The 26,289-nt window shown below is 32.5% G+C and overlaps 3 protein-coding genes across 8 annotated transcripts; all 3 read right to left on the reverse strand.

Annotated features, from left to right (window-relative positions):
- Positions 1 to 1,021: 1,021 nt before the first annotated feature.
- On the reverse strand, positions 1,022 to 26,224 carry LOC128672279 (glutathione S-transferase 1). Of its 6 annotated transcripts, none has more exons than XM_053749324.2 (7): positions 5,952 to 6,090; positions 5,480 to 5,559; positions 4,777 to 4,957; positions 4,504 to 4,562; positions 3,182 to 3,323; positions 2,549 to 2,713; positions 1,022 to 1,229 (listed from the first exon to the last, which is right to left on the reverse strand). In XM_053749324.2, exons 2-7 carry the CDS (start codon positions 5,524 to 5,526, stop codon positions 1,089 to 1,091), a joined length of 735 nt encoding a protein of 244 aa, XP_053605299.1. In that variant the 5' UTR covers positions 5,527 to 5,559; positions 5,952 to 6,090; the 3' UTR covers positions 1,022 to 1,088. The 6 variants fall into 6 exon arrangements, with proteins under 6 accessions (XP_053605299.1, XP_053605298.1, XP_053605297.1 ...); XM_053749323.2 differs by having other exon boundaries at positions 5,480 to 5,558; positions 5,989 to 6,077; XM_053749322.2 differs by having other exon boundaries at positions 5,830 to 6,059.
- On the reverse strand, positions 9,705 to 13,693 carry LOC128672284 (uncharacterized). Its single transcript, XM_053749329.2, has 4 exons — positions 11,695 to 13,693; positions 11,204 to 11,293; positions 10,589 to 10,708; positions 9,705 to 10,065 (listed from the first exon to the last, which is right to left on the reverse strand). Exons 2-4 carry the CDS (start codon positions 11,291 to 11,293, stop codon positions 9,832 to 9,834), a joined length of 444 nt encoding a protein of 147 aa, XP_053605304.1. The 5' UTR covers positions 11,695 to 13,693; the 3' UTR covers positions 9,705 to 9,831.
- On the reverse strand, positions 16,896 to 21,379 carry LOC128672283 (uncharacterized). Its single transcript, XM_053749328.2, has 4 exons — positions 18,483 to 21,379; positions 18,221 to 18,325; positions 17,695 to 17,862; positions 16,896 to 17,397 (listed from the first exon to the last, which is right to left on the reverse strand). The coding sequence occupies exons 2-4, from the start codon at positions 18,323 to 18,325 to the stop codon at positions 17,140 to 17,142; spliced, it is 531 nt and encodes a 176-aa protein (XP_053605303.1). The 5' UTR covers positions 18,483 to 21,379; the 3' UTR covers positions 16,896 to 17,139.
- Positions 26,225 to 26,289: the final 65 nt, after the last annotated feature.

Consider the following 26,289-nt stretch of genomic DNA (forward strand, 5'->3'; position numbering starts at 1 on the left):
CATTATGTGACCACGTTCAAACGAGTGGTGCTTAGAAATAAAACAAGGTGATTGATGAAACAAAACTATATGCATTTTCACCGCTAATTATGTTGAATGCTAATGCCATTGATCGGATGTGGATTTAAATGAATGGTAAATATTATCGTAGTCTTTTGAAACCGAATTTTCCAATCCATTCAACATTTGCTTTTGAAATGCTTAACTTTACCCCTATTTCACACTTTAAATTCTTGGAGTAGTGGCATAATATCTACGAAACTCCATCCATCATTGACTAGTCTATGACCGCATCATAATCATTGATTTTAAAACCCAATATCTACATTTGAAATCTAAATTTTACGGCTGTTTCTCACTTAGATAAAAATGACTGCAGTAGCAGCATATCCACGACACTCCATCTATTGTTAACTAGTCTATGACCGCGTCATACATTGAGTAGCTCGTGTGATCAGTAACGTCCGCAGGTCGCACCTCATTGCGGCCATTTGTCGTTACTATTATTATCGTCGTGAAGTACTGGCCGACATCGTGCTTTGCGAATACTTAGTTGAAGTGACTCGACGTGATTCATCTACCAAATGCGATTTTATTTATGGATTTCTTACAGAGTGTGTTTACACCTAGGTTATGCCGACTGGAACTAGTTGCAGCTGATCTCAGTTGGTTACACCTGAGTGTAGCCTGTTTGTGATCGGCTAGACCTCAGTTTAGCCTTTATCATTTCAGCCAGACCCAGGTGCAGCCGGTCGTCTTTGGTTACACATAGGTGTGTAATGCTTGTCTTCGGCTACATCTAAGTTTAGCCTTTATCATACGAAAAAAAATCAACTGTAACATACAACATCAAATAACTTAAGGAAAATGTATGGATCTACTGATTTTTTATCATACTTACGATTTGTTCAGAATTACGGACTGAGCATGTAAATATAAATAAAAAAGTAATTCTATAAAATATAAAAAAGTAATTCTTTGGTGGTCGTATAAAATAATGTACGGGAAATAATACAACATATTCAATAACAAATAATATATTCTATTGTCAATATATACTTCCATTCTAATCAAAATTATGATTACAACTAATCTTTCTTCAGAAATGATGCCAGTATCTGACCGCCTGCGTGATCTATTTCCATGTACCCGTACGGTTCCAGGGCCTTCTTGGTTCTTTCAAACCATTGTGTGAGGTTTTCGTATTCACTGAAGTCGTAGTCAAATGCCTACAAACAGAGTAAATGTATATCAATATAACTCGACCATGAGTCCAACCAAAATCATAAAATGATTTTATATTTTGCCTACTCTCAATAATCCTAATTAATATAATAACAGTGTCATTTATATATTTGCTAATAAAAATGTGCTCTAATTGTGCTAAAAATTAGATTTATTTTTAATTTTATAATTGATGATTTTAAAATACAGGGTAATAGTGTGAAGACCACAGTTTTATATTGTACTTTAAAATCTAATGATAAATAAAATAATAATATTTTTTTATTATTAATGTTCCATTATTTTTGTTCGATTTTTATAATTTAATTTACGCGCGCAAACTAATTCACAGAGCCTACTTGTTCCGCTCCTAAGCTGTTGTCAATACATACCGGGTGACCTTACATTGTAAATAATTAGGACATTTTCAATAAATCTAATAAAATATAGTGCGTTAGGCAGGATATGGTTAAAAAGGAAGTAACAGATCGGCTAACACCAGACAGGGAGAAGTGGAGGAGACTGACATTCTGTAACGACCCCACATAAAGTGGTATAAGGGTAAGCGGTTGATGTAAAATAAGTACTACGATTTCAAAAAAATATAAAATTTTTTTCATTAATTCTAGAATCTCTGATTGCTAGGATGACTGTATGTACCTTAACACCCTGTATAAACACATACATGACTTTTTAGCACACAATTATATTCAAAAACAAACAGCGCAAGCAAAGCTGTGGAACAAAGTCAGTATTAAGTGCGTATTTCTAAAACTAATAGGAGTGGCTTCCTGTCACAAATACGTTGGCTTTGAGTTGGACCTAATGAAGTATGACATCTCAATGTCTCGTGTTCCATGTCATAGTACCTAATGGCTATCATGTGACGTGATTTGTAAAATATCTACCAAGTTTATAATGGATTGTATGTAAATTACATTTTTGCGCGTTTTTTATTATAAATAAACAGTAAAATATCTACTTAAACACTACTACTGCAATATCCACTTTTTATTCTATATCAAAAGGACAGCACTAGTATCAAATGTTATATAGATACTGATCTGGTTCCATAAAGATTTAGAATTAACTGACGCTGTTACAGACTATACTAGACATAGGTACATGTCATAAACCATAAAAATGAAAGAACGTACTTCTAAATTCGAATATACCAACCAGTTTATAATTATAGAGGTGACTAGAAGGTATGTTGATTGGTAAGACAAAATGACTACGTATAAAATATCATGGCATTAATATGAAATGATGCGAAATCCCAGACAAGCATGAAAAATAATAGATTTTTAGTATCACAACTTACGTCTAAATTGGTAAATGTGATTACTATGCTAATATCGGCAATTGTAAGATTATCCCCTGCAACGAATGTCTTCCCTTCCATAATGGTGTTCAGCCAACCCAGAGCTTCATTTAACTTGTCTACGGCTTCTTGACTCATCTCCTCTCCCTTGAATAGTACAGGCATCTGAAATATAAAATAAAATGTATGAACTGGATATGATTAATTTTAGTTAAATTGGTTTTGATTGTTACATTAAATGAGAAAAACATATGGGAAGGCTGAAGAAAAATTGGATGGAGTGCGTTAGAGAGGATTTGGTTAAAAAAGAAGTAACCAGGGAGAAGTGGAGGTGACTGATATGCTGTATACTATGCATAGGCATAGGGTAGGGTTAAGGGTTGCGGATTTGGATTGCGGATTATAGATTCAATTGCTGATATACAGAATACTTCTGTATTCTGTATATCAGAAATCAGAATTTATCAGAATATATATCAGAATTTTATTTTCTAATAAACCAAAATTGACTTCCAACAGCTCCCAAGTTGATTATCACACCATGGTTCTAACTATAATATATTTTGATTTCCTATTGAAAATTCTCAATAAGTAACTCTTCTCAAAGTTTGAAAATAAAGTAGATTGGCATACATAAACATCTATGTATCTTGGAAATAGGGTTCCAATGTCGAAGTTCAGTCGCTGGTCCACGACAGCCCGAAGTCTCGGATTCTTCGGATAGAGAGAGTCGTCGCGGCCGTAGGCGTTCACGAAGTAAGCCATGATGGCCCGGCTGGTGGAAAGAAATACTTAAGTATATTTATCGATGACATTTGGACAAAGCTATTAACAGGCGTAGGTATACAATTAGAACTGTGAGAATTAACACATGTTGCTGATGAAAAATTAATTCTTCCAATATCAAAAGTAAATAATCTTGATTATTTACTCGAAGATTACTTTTGATCGAACTTTTGTATCGTGTTCTAAAAGTCTAAAACTGAGCATTTGCGATTTTTGACTCATCATTATTATAAAACTATATTGATGAGTGCTGAGCATAGGCTTCTCTTCTTTAATGCCCGGTTGATATTATTCCACTCCAGTGATCTAGCGAGATTCCAGTCCAGTGCTGGATTGCATCTGTTACGTCTTCATTATTCCAGTTATTTAGAAGCCGTTGAAGTGTGAACACTACAGTGACAATGATTTCAAGAAGAGATCAGTTTCAAAAAAATATTATAAACGTGCTCAATTACTCTTGCTGCAAGAAGTTATTAATGAGGTTGATAAGAAACTAAAAAAGGAACAGATTTGGGTGAGAAATTGGATCAGCGAAAGAGATCAAAAAGGAGGGTCAGTAATGCTTTTGCAACAACTGAAGGTACAAGATCCAATGAATATAGACTGGCACTGAGAATGACAGCAGAAAACTTTGAAGAACTGTTATCATTAGTTTCTATTAATATCCAGTGTAAGAATACGTTGTTCAAAGATGCTATAACTTCTTCACCATTATAAATTAAATCCTTTTTCTTCGCAAAAAAAGTCCGCAAAAACAACCAACACGTGTGTACTTCGTCAGCACTGGAATGGCACTGGATTGGCCGTCTACATTATTCCAGTTACACTGGATTGATCGCACTGGACTGCAAAGTAGACCGCGAATCCAGTTACTGGACTGAAATGCTTACTGAATTGAGTTCCTTCCAGTGCCGGTTTACATTTTTCCAGTAAGAAATCCAGTACTGGACTGGATCGCTGGACTGGAATAATGTAAACCGGGCATAACGCCAACCTTCAATGTTCAAGGAAATTCTCTGGAATATTTGAAGAGAAAAAAAATCAAATAAATCATGGCTAGCTAGTAAATAAATTAGTAAGTATTCCTATTGATTTTCTATGAGCCATGCTACTCACGCACATGCATGCGTTCACTAAGTGCCCACGAAATAAATCCAAAAGTTTATTACCTTTCCCAAAGAATAAATCCATTATCGTCCATAGTTGGCACAGTATGTTGAGGATTCATCTGAAATTTAAAATATATTGAATTCTATATAAGATGCTTGTAAAATGAATGGGATTAGTCCTTCGCTATTGCTATCACTATTTCCGTTATTACATATTTGTGTTTTCTAATGTAATAAAGTTATGTCAATGAAACAAGCAAAATATAATTAATGGTATACAACAAAAGCTTTCAAAAAAACCAACCACAGACTTCAGTCTGTGAGATATAATACCTTTATATACTCCGGCGTCATATGAGCTCCCTCCATGATATTAGTGAGCACCAGATTCAAATCCAAGCCTAGCGTCCTCGCTGTCATCATCACGGCTCTGCAAGGTGGCGATGGTGGAAGATAGTACAGTTTGATGGCTTGAGCCGGCATCCTGCTGCTTTTAGATCTAGCGGCGGCGTTGCTAGAAATTAATAACAACTCTTTATTTATTGGATACACTCTCTGTTTTTTATACACGTTATAAAGTATAGTCTCGAACTTACTTTGGGACTAACCCAACATGTGCGATTTGTGCATATGCGTTTATATTTATTTAATTATAGTTTATGCCTTGAAATGTTTGGTGTTGGACCGAAAATGTAATTAGATCTAATGAATAAAATACCTCAGATTAGTTTGCTTTACAATAAACACATATCTACGACTGCTGAGAATTTTCGAGGTTAGGTACAGCTGTTGTGTTTACTACCCTTGATTTTGTAAGCTAATTTTCTTGAGCATCTGTTATTTGTTGAAAAATGAAATAAGCTGGTTTATAGCTTTATCTTAGTAGTAACCACCACCTTTCATACTGCGGCTAATATGATGTTAGGTATTTCGACAAGCCTTACAAAATATAAAGATCAAGCTAAAGTGATCCAATAGTGCTTATCCAACGTTGTTAGTACCTTGGCCAAATTTTTGTAAATAATCCTGAACTTACCCTAATACCACAAGAAACATAAAGGCTAAACTTCGAATAGAATACATATTTTTCGTTTTAATGGCTGCCAGTTAACGGTTCTGTTGATCAATCCAAATAATAAACCTGTATTATTTTAAAAATGTATTGACATTTTAATTATCATTTAAAAATATAAAATTAATCAAATATTGGCTGGTTTATTATAAGTTTTTTAACTTGCAATACGAATGGAATCTTGTAACTTAATTGATTGAAATGTAATTTTGTATACACGTTTAGTTTACATATCAATGCATTATGATAAGCGTGACCTGGTGGTGCACATCTTTTTTTAATTTTTCCTCAATTTTTTTATTGTATAAACTCACTTTCCCGACTCTATTTTCTCGACGACACTTTTGTCCATACATTGACCCAGGTTGAATGTTTTGTCAACCCTCAAATCGACCTACGTTTTTACGAAAAAAAGACAACAAACACATTAAAGTACCTATCACTGGCAACTTTTAAAAGAATATTAAAATTACTTTTTTTTTATTAAAGCAATGGACTTGTTGATTGCTGCTCTCGCTGTCAACTGATTTAACAACTGTATCAACGATGTGTGTTGTGGTGGAGGTGACCATAGTTACGTTTGGATGGAACAGTCGACTCATAATAATGATAGTGCAATCATAAACCTAATAGGTACTTATTTATGCCATCGTGACGGTCACGCAAGCCTAGGAAAATCGTCATTTGTTACCTTTTTATATTAATTATAATAAAGGGTTCTTTAAAGTTTTGTATAGAAAAAGCTAGAAGTATAATATCGCAAAAGAAGTAGAAAATCTTTTTGAACAATGCCTTTATTACAAGCTATTGCAAGTTAAATTTAATCCAATTTCCAGCATAGATTAATCTGAAATTTTGATGCATTATTATGACCAGATGGTACAACAATGGAACTCTTCAACGGTAATAGCACGGTCGTAAAATGTTACACGTTGATATAGTTCCGATGGCAATGCATTATGGAATAAGCGAGACAAGGTGGTAGTCCAGGTTCGGCTCCCAAGGATTGAATTCAACAAGATCTTTCTGATGACAATAAAAGCTTGTATCAAAAATTACACATTTGTTAAAAAAACTTATTTTAAATAATCGCCCTCTGCAATGCCATCATCTAAAAAGAAGAAAAGAGAACGACAGAAAAGAAGAAATGCATTTATGGATTTTCTCCTGCTCTTGTTAATAACTATTAAAATTTTCGAAGTTGGTTTTGCAAAGTTGTCAAAACCGTTTTGTTTGTGTATATCTGTATGCAGAATATAAATTGTTTCTAAATAAATGTCTCATACATCATAAAATGATAGAAACTTGTAATCTGATTAGATCTGGAATGTTACTGAAGGCTAGCTCCACTAATTGGGTAATATCGTAGTAAATACTCCAAGTTCTCATAATGATATCACACACATAATCTCTGTGTTGTGAGGGCCGCACGTTTGTCTGCACACGCTAATTTTCTAAACTGATAGGCAGTTAAAACCGTTTGTCTACACACGCTAATTTTCTAAACCGCATTTCAAACCACAGATTGATGATGATCAGCTATGTGATTATGAACATGACCCACAAATTAGTTACTTATCAACGTCTTCATAAAAGAAAGTTAGCTCCCGGCTCTGCCTACGTGCCTCGATTTTTTCATGGGAAATTGGGAACAATGTCAATTTTACCGATAAACAGTAGATCGTTAGCCAAGGTTCGAAAGAATTAATTTTTAAGCTTTGCAAAAAGTGTACTTTTCATATCGAATTATAAGAAAAGTACAATCTGGCAAGAAAGTACAGAATACTCACTTTTAACAAATGGTAATAAAATTATAAACTCAATTTTTAGGTAACTTTTACATTACAATTTGTGAATAACATGTATTCTGATTACCTTTAATGCACAATGCATATAAATTACCATTTTAGTAAGAAACTAGATGTTGCCCGGGACTTAGTTTCGTGGAAATTTTGAGATTAAATATAGCCATAGTAATTTGGGACAATGTACCTTTCAATTGGTGAAAGAATTTTTGAGATCAGATCGGTAGTTTCGGAGATTACCAGCCTCAAACATCACTCACAAACGTCTCCTCTTTATAATAATAGTATAACAACTAATAGGTAAATTGCATGTAGATGTGTTTACATATATGACTACTCTTGGTGATACTCAAGGTGGAATATCGAAGAGTTTGCTTTACAATAAATTCCGATGCTTTATAGAAAATCGAGCTATAAGTATGATTGTCTATGGTTAATGAATTAAGAAAATAACCTTTACATTCGTGATAATACAGAAAATCATTTTTTTTATCTTACTGTATTAATTTTGATGCTATTTCAAAAATCATGTCCCCTTTTTGATGCTTTCAATAGCTCACTACATGATGGTTGTGTCACTACTCACTTAGCATATAAACACACAATATCCAATATAAATGAAAATTTAATAAAACATTATAAAAAATACACTTCAACTTGTTAATATATGTAGTTCCATCTTTAAATTATTTAACATCAAATTACAATAATAGACATCACAATAAGATCTTCGAACATCACAACGCTCCGGTCACTGGATGATTTCCATCTAAGATTTCCACAGTCGATGCTGTACTCGCGTTGTCGTGGTCCCTCCGCTTGCCTTGGTCGCTTCTATCTTCATCAACTTTTTTTATTTCATCAGTCTTGATCGAATTAATTCGTCCCCGATTCTCGCTACTGTCTTCTGTTTGAATTTGGCTAATCTTCATTTTTCTGCTCTTCGTATTACCCATTTTTGTGAGTTGGACGCGCAGAATCAGTCACGCTCTCAAACTATCTGGCAATATATTCACTCCACTTTCCGGATAATCAGGTAGATAAGGCAATGTTTATAATTAAAATTACAATATTGGCCGATAACGTGGCCAGTTGAACCACGCTTGATAACATTGAATTGCACAGACGAAGTGAAAACGAAATAACAAATGCTAAAGATATGTACCATAAACTTAATATAGTCACCAGATAAGGGAATGACACATCGCCTGTGCTGTATTGTAAACACCGCAGGTACATATGTTTCATTGACCGGATATGTGTCTGTATGTAGTAGGAGAAACTAAAATATCAATCAAGGTTATTGAGTAAAACAAAGAAATTGTTTTTGCGTCGATACAATTACACTCGTTATAAATAGTAATAATAATAATATCCTATGCCCATGAACTTAATGTCAAAATAAATTTTAATTGTTATCGATAATCAAATAATAATAACCGAATTAATGGTGTGGAAAATTTGAGATAAAAGTACCCAAGTATTATTCCAGTTTATATTCGACCCGTGTACCAAACATAACGAATGCTTGCTTGAATTATTATTTATTTTTAAATTTACATTTTATTTAGTTTTTATTTATAATTTTTAAATTTATAATAAATTATATGTTAAATATATTTTTGTCAAAGAAAAAAATTAAGAAAAATTAAAGATAAATGGCTATTCATTTCTACCAATGTCTCAGATTTGTAGGATCGTGACAATTGGAAATTCCTAGTCTCTGCCTTGCCTACACACAAACGTGATAATATGTATGTATAAACAGGTATTATAATTGGTATTGTGAATATTGTGTGAGTATGTGTAATAACATCTAAAATCCAAATATATTCGCATACTAATACCTTTTGTTTACATTAATGATATCATGGCAGTGTCTCACAGACATCTGACTCAGATGGCCTTATTTATAAAACGTAATAAAATATATTTCTAGACTGGGAGAAGTCTAATTTAATCAAAACGAATTTAATCAAAATAACAAGACTTCGCGTGACATTCCTGATAATTTGGAAAATACTGATATAGCTCACTTTTATAACAATACATTTTTTTTTCGTTGTGTTCCAAACGTCACGCAATCTGATAAAATTCTTATGTTATCAGATTTTTTACGTTTTGAGTCTGACTGAACTAAGTACCTTTACTCGGTACTTAGTTCAGGCGGTTTTTATCGTTGTTATACAAAAATTGATTATTTTTTTAGGCGAATGTTTAAACATGGGCACGTTATTTGATTTTAAACATAGGTAAACCTAGTTTTTTTTTAAGTTGGTGTGGTCTGAACAAATACGTTATTATAAATAAGTACGATTAGATATAGACCGACAGAACCTATAGGTTCTGTCCATTCCATTCTTCAATAAATCATTCCATGAATAAGTTTATTTCGACGATATTACAGGTTTTATCACACAAGTCGAAAAAGGTAATAAAGTAGTTGAATCAAAATCAGAAATAATATATAAATAATTTATTAGATTAAATAAGTAAATACAATCACTGACATCACATGGATCTTCCATTAGACTCCGCATATCTTTCAACCGCGGTGAAGAGGAAATTTTGAGCAGTGTCCAGATTCTCAGGAGTGGCGTAACTGCGCAGTTGTGCTACGTCGTAGTCCAGGGCACATTTGCCGGTGTATTTGCAGAAACCAAGGGCACCTAGGACTCCCACGATGATGACGGCAGCGTTGGAGACCAACCATCCGATGACGTTGACAGCTATGGATATCGCAGACTGAAAAAAAAATATTTGTTAGTTACTTCTTGATAATTTAATAATGTACATACAATTTAATTTGACAGTTTCCAATAATACATGTATAGTTTTGAGTTGTTTTTTAAACGAAGAGATTAATCACAGAATCTTTTAAATGGTATAATTTTAAGTTAAGTTTGAAGTATGATATGAAGAGAGAAAATGACGTATTCGTATACCACAGATAGGTACCGATTTAAATGGCATTTAGATAATAATAGTATTTTTATGAAACATCAACTCTTTATAGAATATCTGTAATATACATTTTGCATATCTGTAATATATATTTTGAATATCTATAATATCTATTTTGTATAAAAAAATCTAAGTGTATCAAGAAAATATATCTAACCAAACGTTGAATAACTATGCACCATATTTTGAGCAGCAGATCTGTACTACTAATCAGGTGCAAACGTATCTACAATGTATGTGATATAATATACATTTCAACCCACAAATTAGTCCAGTAAATTAAGTGATTGATGATGATCCATACCACTTTCACTCCAATGACTGCATTTACGAGCTGAATTATCAACTGAGCCTTCTCAGGCAGTAGTTGTACCAACAGGTCCTCTGACTCCGTCCTTTCTTCCAGGAAGTCCAAAGCATTTGCCTGGAAAAGATAAGATTCTTGTCTGAGCTAGAAGATAAAGTAGAGAAGCGAGAGAAAAAGTGTTAAGATTGATGTTAATGTTAGAGTTACGAGTCATGATTCATTTCGTACGTACTAGATGTATAGAAGTCTACAACTAACTTCAGTCAACAGTTTAAAGAACAGATTGGATAACATCTCCAAACTTCAAGACACACACGCATCAGCTTAATGAGCTGCTAGTGTGTTATAAATAAAATAAATAAATAACTGCAATTTGGATTGAAATTAAAACGTTTTCATTTCTATGACGTTAAGATATTCAAATTTATAAATTCTTCTCTTGATCTTGGCTTTTTCGTTGGTTTTGTTGATATTTAATAGTTAAGAATAATATAATTAATCAAAAAAATACATTGTTTTTCAATTTTCAACGAGGTTCTTTTGAATTTAAAATATGAATACGTGACATGATAATAATGACTACAACTTGTTATTTCGTAAAAAGAAACTCACATTATTCATCCTGTCGCGAAGCCTGTCCGTAAGTGGATCTGCAAAAACCATGCCAAACACCACACTCAAAGCTATCAATTTGCGCAACATCTGAAAAAAAAAGTAAATTAGATCTGTTTTTTTTTCTGAATTGAAAATGAGCTACCATTTTCGCTGTTACCTTTACATATAAAGGTTCTTTACATATAAACTGTTGTATTGTTCTCAATTCAGTCAAGTCGATGCGCTATGAAGAATAAGTATGTAATGAAACACCGACCAACCCACTATCACATGATACTTTCCACTAAATTATATATAACAAAACCCTCTAGACAGATTTCGATGAAATTTGGTATAAATGTATATAACTTGGGATAGAACATAGAGTAATTTTTATCCCGAAATTCCCACGTGAGCGAAGGTTGGTTTCAACTAGTAGTATAACATGATTTATATTCAAATTGATAATTTTAAATTATTATTATGTAAAACAGTCAAATATAACTTACCTTTGTATTGAAGGAAATAAAATGTAATAACAGTACGTATCACTTGTTCAACTTCTGCAGTTAGGAGATGTGTGTTAATATTTCAATTGGAATTGCGATATTTAAAGATTTGTCTCATTAAGAAATGAGTACGTATAACATTTATTACGTAAGTATATTTAGTACTTAATACACTAATTCGTAAATTATTTAATGACCTAAGAAGTGACACAGCAAATGCCTATAAAGAAAGTACAAACTTAATTACCTTCCGGCATAGATTATTGCGCGTGAGCACCTTTTTTGTAAGGTGGTCTAATGAAGGTGAATCATACAATATTTTATGAAATGGATTTAACGCCGAAGCATGAGTCAATTCCGTAATTTACAAATTTACACAGTTATTCAAAAGGTCAAGAAAAGATTTATTCGGGCACCGCGCGTGAGATTTCTCTGGTGTCGCAGGTGTCCATAAACTGCAGTGACCACTTCCCATCAGATGGGCCACATGCCTATTTGCTTGCTCAGTAGTATCAAAAATATATTAGTAAAATGGATCACCCATCCACCACAAAACGGACAGGCAAAGTAGGTATTTTCTATTTAGAACTGGGTATATCCTTCTAATATTATAAATGCGAGAGTTTGTTAAGATATATGTGGTATATGTGTATGTATGTTTGTTACTTTTTCACGCAAAATCTACTGGCCGGACTGTTATGAAATTTGGTACACTGGTAGAATATTCCTAACCTGCAATATATATAATATTTATATAACACATTGGGTACTTTTTATCCCGAAATTACCACAGTATCGAAGTCCCGGCACGCAGCTAGTATAAATAATTATAAAATAATAAAAATCGCCTCCAGAAACAACAATTGGTACATATAAATACTTGTTGCGTAAATGAATACGGAAAGAAACATTGTATTCTTCGTGAAGGCGCTAAATGTCTATGAGATACGCAGAAATCTGAAATGAAGATGCCTAAATTAAAACAAACAATAGACATCAGAATTCCGTCCGTGAATTATTTTACAGAGATGCGGAACACTGAAATAAAAATAAAACCGGCCAAGTACATACGACTCCGGACTCTTGCACGAAGGATTCCATACCACACCTATAAAAACGGTAAATCACCTTTGTTGTCCTCGTATGGGAGCACCCTTAAATATTTATTTAATTTTGTATTTGTTATAGCGGCAACAGAAATACATGATCTATGTAAATTTTAACTAAAATTTAACTAAAGCTTATTATTCTGTTACTGAATATCTAAATGACAATTTTAATTAATTTAATTAAGTATTTGATCTTTTAATGTATACCTACCTGATAATTAGATAAATTATGTAGACACTTTATAGAATAAATTATAGTATAAATATTATGTAACTTCAGTTGCAAAACCTATGACAAAAATTTCGTATGCCTTATGACGGGACATAGAGAAGCTCATTCCAATGTATTATACCTATTATGTAACCTGTGTTCACGAAATAAACGAATTGAATTGAATTGAATTGAAGAATTAAAATGACACGGTTCATGAGATAGCCTGGCGACACACAGATAGACGGACCGCGTTGATACATTATTTTTATTTTATTTAGTTATTCCAACTAGTCAACCCAGATTCTGTTTTCTTAAGTGAAAACAAACTGTATCTTGTATGACAGTTATACATAGTAGTAAGTAGTACGAGTAAAGGATATACTTCCTCCAATAAGTACTATTATTATAAAGACGTAAGCGTTTTTGAGTTTGAGGCGGGTAATTTCCGAAACTTCCCTTTCCAATGGTGAAAGAATTTTTGAAATCGGAAATGTCAAAAATTCTTGGAAAGGTACCTACATTATCCAAGATTGATATAGCCTATATTTTATCTCAAAATTCCCACGGGAGCGAGGCCCCGGGCAATATCTAGTATTTTGTATACAAGCAACTACTACTATTCTTAAACTATACGGCATCATGTTTTATGCATAAGAGGTTTGATAAATCAGAAAGTTTTTTTCATTCATATAAAATATATTCGGTTTATAGATATTTATTGACTCATAAAGAATACAATAATTCACTTATAATGAGTCTAAGACTAATTTATAAATAATTTGTAAAAAATATATGACGCAAATAAACAGTGTAGTTTTCGAAGAGTTATGCTATTTACAAAACTTTGGTGTAGATATGATTTTTTAGTCTTCCTTTAAACAAAGTCAAAGATTTTATGTTTTTTAAGTCTTTAGGTAAGTCATTAAACATTTTAGCTCCTTCGTACAATATATCACTCTTTCCATATTTAGTTCTAGGTGTGGGTAATTTTATTTTATCTGTGTTTCTTAAATGGTGTTTATATTTATTTATCGTAAAAGTGATTTGTGTTTGAATTTTCTTTTCAAGAATTTTTTTTACAAGAATGCACATTTTATATTTATATAGTTGTTTTAAATTGAAAATTTTTGTTTTTTTATAAAGAGTTACAGTATTCATTAAATAGTCAAAATTAAATAGTGTTTTTATTACCTTATTTTGGGACCTCTGGATCAAGTTCATATTTGTTTTATTTGCACTACCCCAAATTTCAATCAGATATTCGAGGTGGGACCTTACTAAAGAATTATATAACGTGTACTTAATCTCAAATGGGATACAAGAACCAACTCTTCGCAAAACGCCACGCAAAGAAACTAGCTTGCCTCTAAGGTGTTCGATATGAGGTTTCCAGGTGAGTTTATCATCAAGATGTAGTCCTAGATACTTTTCTTCGTTAGAGCGATGTAATTCTTCACTATTAATAGTAAGACACGGGTAGTGCGGTATTTTTTTATTTTTTGCAGCAAATATCATGTAGCTAGTCTTTTTTGTATTTATTGTTAATAAATTACACTGGCACCAATCGTGAAATTTGTCGAGGTCTGTTTGTGCTGTATGAATTAGCTCCAAAAAATCAAGTCCGAAATAAAATAGACATGTATCGTCTGCATATAAAGTTATATCGCCTGTAAGTCCGATTGTAGTGATATTATTAATATATATTAAGAACAAAAGGGGTCCCAAAATAGATCCTTGTGGGATTCCATAAGTAATACTTTGTGGTTTACTCTGGTAGTCTCCTATTTTAACAATTTGATATCTGTCTGTTAGATATGATCGAAAGATTTCATAAGTCATTCCTTTAATACCAAGGTTTTCTAATTTGTCTAAGAGTAATGAGTGGCTTATGGTATCGAAGGCTTTTTTAAAATCTATAAAAATACCCAATCCAAACTTTTTATGGTCAATGTTTGTTTTTATTTGAGATACCAGGTCAATTGCCGCAGATAGTGTTGAGGATTTACTTCGGAAACCATATTGCTTTAAAGTTATAAAATTTAATTTTAATAGATGATTGTTAAGTCTACGGTATAGTACCCTTTCAAATATTTTTGATAGAATAGGTAACACTGAAATCGGCCTATAATTGCTGGGGTCGGTTCTTTTACCCGATCTGTAGACTGGAGTAACACGCGCTATTTTGAGGGAGTCAGGAAATGTGCCAGTTGCTAGACATTTATTTATACAGTCTGTTAGATCTTGTGCGATAAAGTTAATGATTGATTTTATAGACTTCAGGCTAATCCCGTCAATACCAGCACTAGCGTCATTTTTTAAGTTTTTCATAATATCACATACTTCGTTCACGGTGCATGGTTCAAATTCAAACAGTTCAAATTTAGGTTTTGTGTTTATATATGTCAAAATATTGATATTATTGTTATGAAACCTAGAAGGAATTTTATTTGCAAGTTGAGTACCCACAGAAGAGAAAAATTCATTGAATAATTCGCAGATTTCAGTGCCATCCTTTACGCTGATAGAATTTAATGTAAGAGTAGGCGGAATAGGAGCATCTTTGACTTTGTTTAAGGCAAGCATATTTAACAAATTCCAAGTCTTTTTTGAATCAGTTATACACATTTTAAACTTATTATAGTAGTATTCATTTTTCGTTATTTGTATTAATTTTGTTACTTCATTCCTCAGCCTTACAAACTCTTCCTTCTTCTTTACGTCAGATTTTAGTTGCTCCCATAGTAAATTCCTTCTCTTTGTTTCTTTAATAACTTCTTTTGTGATCCAATCTTCTCTGGGCAAGTTTAATATTTTAATTTTATCTATCTTATTCTTGTTGATACTTTGTTTAATATGGTTTTCTAAATGATCATACGAATGCTCTTTGTTACAATAGTCTGCATCTTTAATTGAATCCTGGAGTCCTTTATAGTCGATTCCATGATAATTCACTTTTTCTTTGATGTTGTGTTGTTTTTTAAATATTTCTATTACTATCTGCTTATGATCAGACAAAGGTGTATCAATAATTGTTAACCTGTATGGATTTTCAGTTAAACTAGAGGAAACATGATCAATTATAGATGTCGTTTTTATACTATCAGTGTTTACTTCACGAGTAGAGTAGTTAATATCGATGCAATTGAGAATTTTGTAGCCTGCTTCCTTTAGTACTCTCTTATAATCTATTGCATCTTTTTTATTGGCTAGCAAGTCTATGTTAAAGTCGCCTATTACTATTCCTCTTTTTCTGCTTTCCAAATGTAGTGCAAAAGTATCCAAAAACTGATTTATATATTTTTTGTTTGGTTTATAGATTGCGCCAATATTAAGGGCAAACTTATTGATATATATCCATAGATAATTAATTCCGTGCTCATATAAATCAGTTGTTACTTCGTGTTTTAAGCTGTTATGTACATATATCGATACACCACCTCCCTCTTTTCCCATTCTTATATTAAAGTTATGGGTATAATTATCTAGACAGAATGAATTTGCCTCAATTTCATTTTGGATCCAAGTTTCTGTTAAAACTATTATATGTACTGTTTCATTCAATAGTTTAAGTATTGTTTGTAGTTCTTCAAACCTGCCAGCCTTTCGAATACTTTTAAGATTTGCATAGAAAAATTTGAGAGATTTGTCATTCAAAAATGCGTTATCATAATTATATGTAATGTTGTGATTTTTATCAGGTAAGACGATGTTTTGTTTACTTAGTTTTTTGACTGAGACTTGATGATCTTCGGAATCCCTTTAATATATTTAATAGTCAAATTTGACTCGCCAGCTTTTTCACGATCCGACAACTCGTTCTTAAGACGTTTAAGATACAATTTTTGACTGGGTGTCTGGTCCGAAAATAGGCGAAAATATTTTTTTTATTTTCTAAATATAAGTACCTTCTTATGTAATAAATTATCAAGATAAGTATAGTAAATTCTACTTGTTATTGGACAATTTAACACATGTACCTAATTGTTGATGTTTTATAACTTGGATTAAGTTTCAAATAAAATATAATCTCTATATTCAAATATTTATTAAATAATACAACAAAATTATACAAAACAAAGTACTAAAATGACAATAAATAACTACGTATACATTAACTAATAACTATTTTTTTTCCGAATCCTGCATAGATCTGTACTTTCTAATAGCATTTTGGACAAACTCCGTTGCTTCAGTCACTCTTTTTGAACTGGACAGTGATCTGATTCCTCTTCTAATTTCAACCAAAGACTCCATTGCGGATAGCTCCCCGCACAGTGGGGTGATATTACACACTCCCAGGGCTATTAAGGTGCCGATGATTAGAGCTGGTATTTTGTGAAACAAGTATAAGACTGCTTTTCTGATAATTCCAAATGTTGTCTGAAAATGAAAAAGACCCTTTAAAATAAATCGTAGACATTTTAACTCTTTTATTCAGCCTCATTTAGCTACTTTTTTTTACTTAAAATAGGTATTTATTTAGCAATAGGTAATTTTATTTTGATCGAAACTATTGAACACAAACCGGGTTTTTTTTATTTTAGTAATTATTCAAGACGTGATTATCAACAGTCAATAAACTGATACGTTACATCAGTCAATGATATGTTTTTGTTATAAAATGAAAAAAATATGTTACATTTTCCTCTTTCATTTAGATACACTAATTATACTTACAGAAACAACAGAAGCATCAAATATGGAATTGGAATCTTCCACTGCATCGTCTTTATGATGAAGCCCCGCTGGGACCAGTAAACGACCATGGCCATCATCAAGTAACGGTGACACTTTCTTTACTGTCACTGTTGGACCTTGGTGATACGCATATGGTACTTCGAAACCCTGCATAAAATAAGGGGTAAAATAGGTTAGTCACTGTGTCTTGCTGGAAAAATTTAATCTTGAAAATTTAATTGAAATGAATCTTGATAATTGAACCGGAAAAAGATTTCTACATCACATCACATAGTTAGGGCATTATATATAAGATATTAATTATGATTATTTTAGACAGTATTTTATATATTAGCCTCACTGTTGAGGTACTAAATACAAAAATTTCTCTGTATTCGTCTATTTTTTGGCGATGAAGACAACTGAAAATTTTTGTACTAGAACTAGTAGAAAATAAAATAAAAAATTGTTTTAGATGAATTTTGGAGGATTAAAGGGATAGTCAGTAAAAACGCATTATACTCACTTTAATGACATCATCTCTGTAATCTATAAAGTTATCAAACTCATTGGAGTGAGAAGCATGCGCTCCTAATATTAATAAACACGCAATTGCTGCAATTTTTAACATCTGTAACAAAAAATTACAACATTAAATATGGAAATTAGCGTTTTTAAATAAACATTATATTCAGTATTTCAACACAAATTTTAAACACATTATTCAACGATTAAAATTAAAAAAAAAACTAATTTTAGTTGCAAAATAAAGCTAAATACGAACGTACCTTATCCGTTTTTTAATTTTAGTTGCAAAGATAAATGATAATGAAGCGATTTGTTTAAATCAGACGTTTAAATATCCTCAGCACATATTACATAACGACTGCCATTTTAAGTTTTCATGGAATTAATAAGTACTTGCGTGTAATTTGCTAATGATCGGATTTTTGCGGACCTCCAATTAGACATTTCCTTTCGATCTTCTTTGTTCACTCATAATGTCTTTAACAACATACAAAGTTGTAAAATCAAAATATAATAAAGTATCGAAATATTAGCATTTAATTATATATCAGAAGATTTTATTTGTTTTGACTGCCTATAGTTGTAGGATATGTGTGTCTTTTTATATTCGTTCTTCATGACCAATAAACGAATAGGTACCACAAAAAAAATTGTCACTACTGGTGAAAAATTTAAACACTGCGTCTAAAGTTTCCTTGTGTTGTTGTAAAATAAGATACCTACATACAACTTATAATTAACACTGAATATATAACGTTTATAATAATTGATTTCCGTTGTTCTTTTATTAACTAATTATAGGTATATATTGAGGAGATTTTATGATTTATCCGTTATTTGTATACCAACAGTTGAATATTTCAAACATTTTAACAAAACAATACTTAGTTCTGATCTAAACTTAAAGGTACAATTTGTTTATGTATTTTTATGAACCCCCGACGACAGTAGGAGAATTATAAGTTGAACGTGTCTGTGTATCTGTATGCCTGTCTTCACAGAGATCATACAGAGATCATTGTTTTTTTATTTATTTGAAAGACAAATTAATCGAGAGTGACATGAACTCCAGCTCGTTTAGGAGTAGTGGATAAATCGTAAAAACTGATGAGACGTTGCCGGCAAATTCACAGTGGGGAGTTTCTTAATTTTTTAATTTAATATTTATGTTAAAATAGTTAATTGAAATAAGTTGTATACTGTTCAAATTTATTTGCGTATACCCTCGGGTCTTTATACATCTTTTCCACATTTCATCAAAATTGATTCAGACCGGTTTAGCCGTAAAAACGCGTCAGACAGAACTTCACATTTATAAGTATTGTAAATATTTTTCGGATAAAAATTCATCCACCTTTACAAAATTATTGTATTATGAACATATGATTTTGTATTTAAAAATCTTGTTACTTTAATTAACACGCAAATAGCACATGAATTTGCTTTTGAAGTTGTTGTTTCATTTAACACCATTTTTTTCAGATGTCTCGTGTTTTGATCTATTTAGTCCTATACTTTGCCAGTGCGTTAGTAGTACTGTCACATGAGACTACTGCCTACGAGTAAGTTTTATAATTTCACTTTAAATACGTTTTGAATTAAGTACTTTTATATAAAAGTTGTATAATATGTTTTAAGCATATATTTATTTTAGTGTACAAATAGTACTATAAATTCACGAAATGACCATATTTTTAAGGTTATCTTCACAATGTGTATGTAACGGTGAATAAATCCCAAAGTGTATGTTCAGCAACTGAGTAGCTGTTCTGAACTGAGTAGTAGTTCTTTATAGTAGTACTCATGGCTGATGGTCGTGGTCATTACGTGGAATGAATCACACAAAACGACTTTCTTGGCACTATTAATGAAGTGGTTTGCCATTGCCTTCTCCATTTCACACACAAGTCGATAATCAACCAGAGTGCAGATTTCCTCTCGATATTTTCGGAAGCAAGTGGTGGTCGATGAAAACTACTACGTACATGAGTCAGATTGGTATACAACACAGATTACAAACTGTGGCACCTTTCGGTTCACAGGAAGGCATCTTAACCATTACACCACCACCGCTTCGATACACCTACCTGAAAATAAATCGTGTTAATTTATTTTTAGGTTTAAAATCATCCCTCGTGATTTCTATCCTGTTGTGAAGTATTCCGATCATTCGTTACTCGAATACGCAGCCGTAAGTACATTTTTAAGTAATTTTCGCTATTTTTACATGTAAACATCAAAAAAAGATTATCTAAACAACATAAAATTCTAACACTTCCTTCACTGTACATATACTTGAGGTATTTGTTACATGTAATGCTCATTTATTCCCACGCCTTTGTGATGTTGTGTTAAGAAATCATCGGGATAATTATAGACTATATTTACACCCTTCTAAAACGGCATTACTCAGTAAAAGTATTGTATGTATGGCACCTAAAATTTATAATAATATTCCACAACAAGTTAATGATCAGAATTTAAATTTATTTGAAAAGCACCTCAGGTCCTTGCTGATTGATAAATGTTATTATAATTTGAACGATTTTTTAATGATAGATTAAGATAAAAATTTTGTTAATTTAGTTATTTTTATTTATTCGATTTTGTTTTGTGGGCTGATAGCATGCTCTCCATTTTAATTTGCATACCCGTGGACGGTGAAACATGTAGGATTAAATTTTTCTTTTAACACCACATTGTAAAAAAATGTAAACTCATGTTTTTGCAAATAAATTGTCTTTGTCTAAGAAACTTTTCTCAATTAGTCTTTCGTAAACCATAATCGCGATTGGCTTTGTTTGTGACAACACCGTAAAATAAGTGTTTGATGTCCACTTGTCAACCGATTATACAAACCATGGTCTATGAATGAATAATGCGTAACCTGGGTCAGATAAACATCACAAGATCATGCAAAAGTTTGAGATAACCCACTTACTCAAAAATTGCTTTAAAATAGTTTCATATTTCATGTAAATTAAACGAAAATGTATTTATTGTAATTTTAAATACTATTTAAGATAATACTATCACAAAACGTATTAACAACAATTTATTACATTTTCAGAAAGCAATCGTTGAAGTAGTATCGACAGTCCTGGCAATAGTCAAAGGGATCCTGGTTAATGGCCTATTGATATTGATTGGGGCAGCCCTGGCGTTCGGCATCTGTGTGTACACCCCCTACTGCACCTTGACCATTGAGGAACCTTTCTACAGGGATCTCAGCCGACTTAACATCTCATACATAGATGATATTGAGCGATACCTCCAGAAGGCATATATGAAGTATAATAAAAAATAACATCGTGTATAAATGGAGTCTAAGAATAACTATGCAGCTTTAGAATGTCCTTAGTTGTAAATATAAACATATCTAAACACTGACAATGACTACTAGGACGACCTAATTATAAGCTATTTAGTTTATAAAAAATATTGACAACATTTTCTTTTCTAATAAAATTTCCAGAAGAAAAATCTCAAACACTTATATAATCATTTATTCTAATATATTAAGTACAATTTCATTTAATGCAAAAGACAACTACTTTAGAAAAATATAGCCCTTCGCTTTCTGGTGCCGGGTACAGCATCTGTGACCTTTTGTATTTTCTGGTACTTGTCTATGGCCGTCTTCACGAAGTCAGCTGCATTGCTGATCTTCTCAAGTCTTTCTGGAGATATGAGAGCTCTCATTTCTTCGTGGATTGGTCCAACGCCATGGAATACGATAGAACACAAATTTGTGTATGAACAAACTCCGACAGTAAGAATAGAGCCGAGGAAAAGAGCAAACACACTGCCAAAGATCCACGATATTGTTCTCCCGACGAAGCTGACAAGAGTCTGTAATATAAAGTGTTATAATTAATCCGCTATTTTTAAATTCTATATAATCAGCATTTTTTTATAAAATTAGAAATGTAATAGTTTGGGATATGAAAAATAAGGAAAATTGATCCTAACACAAAATCATATATGTGACGTACACAATCCGAACTAGAAAAACACATTGCTATAGATATAGTCAACCGCACCTCAAGTTACTGTGCATGAATCTTTATGTGACCACAATAGCGACGAATTTCCAGGATAGCTTGATACGCTGACTGGAGAGCTCACAGTAGTTTTTCCTAGAGGATATTCATGAGAGATTGCAACTCCTGTTATTATGGTTAGATTGTAACAACTTACTCTAGAATCAGGTACTTGGCTCCACAGCAATCCAAAAGCTGAGGTATCGGGTTCCAGATAATAGTTACTTGGGTTATTGGCATATAATTCGTATCTGAAAGTAAACAAAAAGGGTTAAAAATATATGTTAAAACACAGTAAATAAAATTGTAAGTATCTTATAGGCATCTTTTACTGGAAGTGTATTAGTCTTCAAAAATACATTGTTTTCAATCTTACCCATGTGGTCCGGAATATCCATTATCGTACCCATACCCAGGGGCATATGGAATATCAGGGTAGGCCACTTCAACAGGATTAGCGACAAATCCATAATTGGGGATAGCAAGATTGTCCTGAAAAATAACAAATATATTAAGCATGATTTCATTTCCTTGCACATTTTAAGTACAAGCACTAGTGACATGTAAATAATTAACTTGTGATTTTCCGGGTGTTTACTTACTATTCTGTTTACTTCAGTCGTAGCATCACTGGGTTGATCAGACAGCATTCTATCATGATTCAAACTAGAACCTAAAGGTCTAACTGGCTCAATTTTTACTCGTCCTTCATTTTTGTGTTCTTCAGCTCTGTATATCGGGTGTTCTGGTTCAGGTTTAGGTTCTACTTGGTTTGCTGGAGCAGTTTTGAGGTCTGGTTTGAAGGCTGTGTGTTTTTCTAGCATTGCGTATGAAGAGGAGAGTTCTGCTGACATTGCAGAAATGGCCAGAACCAAAACTAAAGCCGACGTTTTGAGCATCTAGAAATAAAGGCTTTTGGTAAATTCTGTCAAGCTGTAAGTTTTGCCATGTTCGGAAATCAGATTATAGGATATCTAAAACTACATTAGCCTATCATCAAAACATATGCTAAAAATACAACATAAAGATGAAATTTTCAAATAAAAATAAAACCTATTTTGTCTTTGCCAAAACAATAAACTTTTAGTAAAAAACATGATTTTGAAAAAAGTAAATACATAGTAAGATAAAATATATACTTACCCTGAAAGATGTCCAGAACCTAATTCACAGAACAGTTAGAATGATACTGATGTCCTTCCCAATTATCCCGCAGTATTTATACAAACGTTTTCCCCAAGGATAAGTCATCCCATGGTTATCTCTTCATTGTTTTGGCGATGGGCGAAACAATTCTATCACAGATAAAGATTCGTCAACTGTAAGGAATTTGGCTACCCAGGATCACAAGACGAACTTATTCACCGTAACGGTGACAAGATTAGTTTGTCTGTGTGTTACATTACTCAATTTAAAAAGCCTATAATTTATTTGTTACCTTTAACTATATTATTACTAACTAGAAAACGTTTACAACACAGGGGGCTAGCCATAATATAAATACATATTATTATACAAAAATCAAATTAAATTTTCTATTAGCTCTAGTATGACATATTCAATTAATTCTCTTCGGTATTTTTATGTTGTAAATAAACAAATCATCATTAAGTGGCCATTTACCAGATGGACATATACCTACGTCATGTGTGTGTTGTTTTTGTTATTAAACAAAAATAAATATTTTTATTATTTTGTTATCCGGGTTTACTCCGTCACAGTATTTGCAAATATAAAAACTTAAATGTAAATCAGTACATACATGCCCAGTTTGTTTTCCATCAAGGCGATCATATCGATCTTTCAATTAATGTAGCCCGATATAATATCATCAGGCAAGTCGATACTGTTCAATAATGCAAAATGTCATTGATGATGAATGACCCACTTTTTAAAAGCGCCGCGCTCGTAATTGATACCGTGAATATTTTAAAGTCTTTTTATCGAACGGTTTATTCTTATCCATGCATATTATAAAACAAAGTCCTCTGCGGCGTCTGTCTGTCGAGATTTACTCAAAAACTACTGCTTGTACTTTTATGCGGTTTTCACCAATTGATTGTGTAATGCCTGAGGAAGGTTTAGGTGTAAAATTTATTATGTTTTTACCTGAACGAAGCCGGGATGGGTCGCTAGTATAAAATAAGTTGTTTACAAAAAAAATACATTTTTGACACAAGCTTAAATTATTGTCGTGAGAGATCGCTCTCACGACAATTAAGCTTGTGTTGGTGAGACACGTGACAAAAAATCATGCCCGTTCAGTAAACGGTTGAGGAGTTCCCTCATCAGGAGCCGATCCTGGGTGTAGCATCAGGTCATGCATATTTAATAATGCATTGTCATCCAAATGGTTTTTGATGTGGAGACAGTCCGAGAGTTGGGCGGACCAGCAGCGGAAAAAAGCTACTAGTGTATTATGTATATGTATCCGCCAGTGGGCCTGTCAGTAACATTCAAAATTGTTATACTATATTGCTTTATAAGTATAAAAATTCCGGATCAACTAATTGGTCTACGAGTTGGCCTTTCGATCTGTAACAAAGCATCATACAACTCGGCCAGTGGTCCAGATTTTTATGGCCAAGTAGCCCTAATAGCCTTAGTGGTGCTATAGAAGTCAGTGACAACACTATTAGTGTTTTATTTATCACTTGGCATACCAGCTACAAAAACAAGCATGGGAACATACCTGTAACTACTTCTGTAGTTAGTCATTGCTTATCAAACGTTACTGTCTCGTTAATTCTCAGAAACCTCCACCTTATCTATACCTATGTATAATAGCCAACAAAAAGAACAGTTAGGTCATTTTTAGGGTTATGTACATCAAAAGGTAAAACGAGAACTTCGTTCTCCGTCAATCAGACTTCGATGTACACGGGTTATATCCTGGAACTTTTTATTCCGAAATTCTCATGGAAAGAAAGCCCCGGGACGCAGCTAGTGTTCATTATGTAATACTTAGCTGTAACATGACTCACCTAATATAAGTATAAGCGTAAGTTTTCCTCCCAAAAAAAGAATATACATGTTTCAGCCGATATTTTATACCTTACTAACTTTTGCCCGCGGTATAGCCCGCGTGAATTTTTCTGCGAAAGCATGCATCATGATTTTCATACAAACATTCATCCCCCATAATAGCCATTTGAGGGTTGATGTTTGAAAAAAGTAGCCCATGTTTGTATGGGGGTCTTTAACTATATATATGCATACCGAATTTTATCAAATTCGGTCCAGCGGTTTCGCCGTTACAGCGGAACAGATAATCAGCCAGATTTTCGCATATTATATTAGTATGGATTCTGCATGACTATATTAAAATAAACAATTTTTATTTGTAACTGTATTAAATTAAAATAATTTTATCGAATTAACTACCTATTTTGAATGCAGTTTTGATTTTAACTATACTTATTTGATAGAAATAATTTAAATTAAGAAGCGAATCTTCTACCTAAATGTGACTTTTATTGCGTTTGATTGGTTTTTCATACATACATTTCTTATTCGTTAATCCCTACTCCAATATACTTGTTTTACGCTATTTACAGTACTTAGTATCTAAGCTAATTATACGAGGATAGTTGAATATTCTATGTGATATATATATGATATCGCTCACATTTTTGTTATTGTATAACGATTAGCTAGACCAAGAGGTACTTACGTTTTCACGTACTCCCAAAACAATTTTATCTCAGCCTCCAAATAATCACCCATATTATTTATCTTATCAAATCAGTTTCTAACAATTACTTCATACACTTAACTACATCGGCACATGATTGAGTTTTTATTTCTATTCTATAAATAAAACATAATATGTAAAGAATATGTTAAAAAGATTGGCGTTCCGTTTCAGTTTCCGAAATCATTTTAAAGTTTTGTTAATTATGTTGGTGATAGCTCCGTAAACGCGCGAAGGCATAACGCGGAACATGTGGTGACTACAGTATGAGCTGGGGCGTTTCAATTCATTGGAACATATGGAAGTTCAGGGTTGAGCGGAAATCGATTC

The sequence above is a fragment of the Plodia interpunctella genome, chromosome 9, assembly GCF_027563975.2.
Source record: "Plodia interpunctella isolate USDA-ARS_2022_Savannah chromosome 9, ilPloInte3.2, whole genome shotgun sequence".
Classification (NCBI taxonomy): Eukaryota; Metazoa; Arthropoda; class Insecta; order Lepidoptera; family Pyralidae; genus Plodia; species Plodia interpunctella.

Bases quoted from the DNA above. Each gene is read 5' to 3' on its own strand.
- LOC128672279 (XM_053749320.2), bottom strand. From the start codon at position 23,164: ATGCTCAAAACGTCGGCTTTAGTTTTGGTTCTGGCCATTTCTGCAATG. The intron at 22,517-22,641 runs GTAAGATTGAAA...GTTTACTTTCAG, and splicing joins GGATATTCCGGACCACATGG to ATACGAATTATATGCCAATA. The intron at 22,075-22,422 runs GTAAGTTGTTAC...TTTATATTACAG, and splicing joins GCCAAGTACCTGATTCTAGA to ACTCTTGTCAGCTTCGTCGG.
- LOC128672284 (XM_053749329.2), bottom strand. From the start codon at position 11,293: ATGTTGCGCAAATTGATAGCTTTGAGTGTGGTGTTTGGCATGGTTTTT. The intron at 10,709-11,203 runs GTGAGTTTCTTT...TATCTTTTCCAG, and splicing joins TTCGCGACAGGATGAATAAT to GCAAATGCTTTGGACTTCCT. The intron at 10,066-10,588 runs GTATGGATCATC...TTTTTTTTTCAG, and splicing joins CAGTCATTGGAGTGAAAGTG to TCTGCGATATCCATAGCTGT.
- LOC128672283 (XM_053749328.2), bottom strand. From the start codon at position 18,325: ATGTTAAAAATTGCAGCAATTGCGTGTTTATTAATATTAGGAGCGCAT. The intron at 17,863-18,220 runs GTGAGTATAATG...TATTTTATGCAG, and splicing joins ACAGAGATGATGTCATTAAA to GGTTTCGAAGTACCATATGC. The intron at 17,398-17,694 runs GTAAGTATAATT...TTTCATTTTCAG, and splicing joins TTGATGCTTCTGTTGTTTCT to ACAACATTTGGAATTATCAG.